Below are 2,664 nucleotides of genomic sequence, written 5' to 3'. Positions count from 1 at the left end.
TGGGCCTTGTAGCCTAGGGACCATGCTCCCTGGTCTCTCTCCTCCTGGGGTCGGGCCCTGAGGTGCAGGGCTGACGCTAACGAGTCTCTCTCTTCCGTTGTGTCTCCAGGCTCTAGGTATTTGACAGCCTGCCCAGAGGAGGTTTTGCCCATTAAAGCATGAACGTTGGACATGGCTGCCCCCCGTTGCTGCTCCCGGAGGGGGCCGCCACCTCCCCGTCCCTCTAGGATGCCCTGGAAGTCGGTCCTGCTGCTGGGGCTTTGGTTGCCCTCGCTGGCGTGGGCCGGAGCTTCGCCCACTTCCTGCCCGGCCGCCTGCTCCTGCAGCAACCAGGCCAGCCGGGTGATCTGCACGCGCCGGGAGCTGGTGGAGGTGCCGGAGAGCATCTCCATCAACACGCGGTACCTCAACCTGCAGGAGAACAACATCCAGCTCATCAAGACCGACACCTTCAAGCACCTGCGGCACCTGGAGATCCTGCAGCTGAGCAAGAACCTGATCCGCAAGATCGAGGTGGGCGCCTTCAACGGCCTGCCCAACCTCAACACGCTGGAGCTCTTCGACAACCGCCTGGCCACGGTGCCCACCCAGGCCTTCGAGTACCTCTCCAAGCTGCGGGAGCTCTGGCTGCGGAACAACCCCATCGAGAGCATCCCGTCCTACGCCTTCAACCGGGTGCCCTCCCTGCGCCGCCTGGACCTGGGCGAGCTCAAGAAACTGGAGTATATCTCCGAGGCGGCCTTCGAAGGGCTGGTGAACCTGCGGTACCTGAACCTGGGCATGTGCAACCTCAAGGACATCCCCAACCTGACGGCGCTGGTGCGGCTGGAGGAGCTGGAGCTGTCGGGCAACCGGCTGGACATGATCCGCCCCGGCTCCTTCCAGGGCCTCACCAGCCTGCGCAAGCTGTGGCTGATGCACGCCCAGGTGTCCACCATCGAGCGCAACGCCTTCGACGACCTCAAGTCGCTGGAGGAGCTGAACCTGTCCCACAACAACCTCATGTCGCTGCCCCACGACCTCTTCACTCCCTTGCACCGGCTGGAGCGGGTGCACCTCAACCACAACCCCTGGCATTGCAACTGTGACGTCCTCTGGCTCAGCTGGTGGCTGAAGGAGACGGTGCCCAACAACACCACCTGCTGCGCCCGCTGCCACGCCCCGGCCAACCTCAAGGGGCGTTACATCGGCGAGCTGGACCAGAGCCACTTCACCTGCTACGCGCCGGTCATCGTCGAGCCGCCCACCGACCTCAACGTGACGGAGGGGATGGCGGCGGAGCTGAAGTGCCGGACGGGCACCTCCATGACCTCGGTCAACTGGCTGACGCCCAACGGGACGCTGATGACGCATGGCTCGTACCGGGTGCGGATTTCCGTCTTGCACGATGGCACGCTCAACTTCACCAACGTGACGGTGCAGGACACGGGGCAGTACACCTGCATGGTGACCAACTCGGCCGGCAACACCACGGCGTCGGCCACCCTCAACGTCTCGGCCGTAGACCCGGCCGCCACCGGCTACACCTACTTCACCACCGTCACCGTGGAGACGCTGGAGACGGCCCAGGAGGACGCGCTGCCCACCAAGAAGGAGCCGGGCCCCACGCCTGCTGTGGGCTGGGACGTGACCTACTCCACCACCTCCTTGACGCCCCGCTCCACCCGCTCCACGGAGAAGCCCTACACCGTGCCCATCACCGACGCGGCCGAGGGCGGCATGAAGGACCTGGACGACGTGATGAAGACCACCAAGATCATCATTGGCTGCTTCGTGGCCATCACCTTCATGGCGGCCGTCATGCTGATCGTCTTCTACAAGCTGCGCAAGCAGCACCAGTTCCACAAGCACCACGGCCCCACCCGCACCATCGAGATCATCAACGTGGAGGACGAGCTGCCGGCCGCGGCCGGCGCCCCCGGCGACAGCCACCTGGCCCTGCCGGCCCTGGAGCACGACCACCTCAACCACTACGCGGCCTTCAAGGCCCACTACAACAACAACGCGGGGGCCCTGGCCTGCGCCAAGAACCCGCTACTGAACTCTATCCACGAACCTCTGCTGTTCAAGAGCAGCTCAAAGGAGAACGTGCAGGAGACGCAGATCTGAGGACGGGGACGCCCCTCGCGGCCTGCCTTCCCCCCTCCGCCCGCCCCGACCATGCGGCCCACCCGCCCGCCCGCCCCCCAGCGGCCCGCCACGGGAGCGGGAGCGGGGAAATGCCTCCGGGGAGAGAGACCCCCCTAACCCGCCCGCGACGGATCGGCTCCCGTTGGACGCCATGTCCCCACCCGCTGGAGGGTCCCCCAATTCCTGGCTCCCACCCCAACTGCCTCTGTGTCCCTCCCTGCCCCATTCCTGTCCCCCTCCCTACCTGTCTGTCCCTCCCCTGCCCTGAGATTTCCACCTCTCTCTGGTTTACCCTTTGACGTTGGCTTTTATTTTGGCAGTTTTCTCAGTACCCAGTTGACCGAGATGTCTCCGTTTCTCCCCTCACCCCCCTCCTGCCCCAATCAAAGACCGGGAAGTTGCGTGCCCCCACCCCCGGCCCCGCTCCCCGAAACTTGAAACTCTTTTGATACCACTGGGCATTCCCGGCCCCGCCTGGGGTGCTGGGTTACTAAAAGCGAAAAAAAAGGAAACCAACCAACCAACCCTGGAATA

General features: G+C 64.7%; 1 protein-coding gene across 1 annotated transcript in view; it reads left to right on the top strand.

Annotated features, from left to right (window-relative positions):
• The window catches only part of LRRC4B (leucine rich repeat containing 4B), a 14,714-nt gene extending 12,524 nt beyond the window's left edge, over positions 1-2,190 (top strand). The window contains exon 2 of the mRNA XM_026659161.2: positions 110-2,190. Coding sequence (XP_026514946.1) covers positions 172-2,109 — 1,938 coding nt within the window. The 5' untranslated portion in view covers positions 110-171 and the 3' untranslated portion in view covers positions 2,110-2,190. The remainder of the gene's footprint in view (positions 1-109) is intronic.
• The last annotated feature ends 474 nt before the right edge of the window (positions 2,191-2,664 follow it).

Source organism: Terrapene carolina, unplaced genomic scaffold, assembly GCF_002925995.2.
Source record: "Terrapene carolina triunguis isolate 2854851 unplaced genomic scaffold, T_m_triunguis-2.0 Scaffold596, whole genome shotgun sequence".
NCBI classification, from domain to species: Eukaryota; Metazoa; Chordata; order Testudines; family Emydidae; genus Terrapene; species Terrapene triunguis.
The sequence above is the reverse complement of the archived record's forward strand: the minus strand, read 5'-3'. Positions and strand labels throughout refer to the sequence as shown.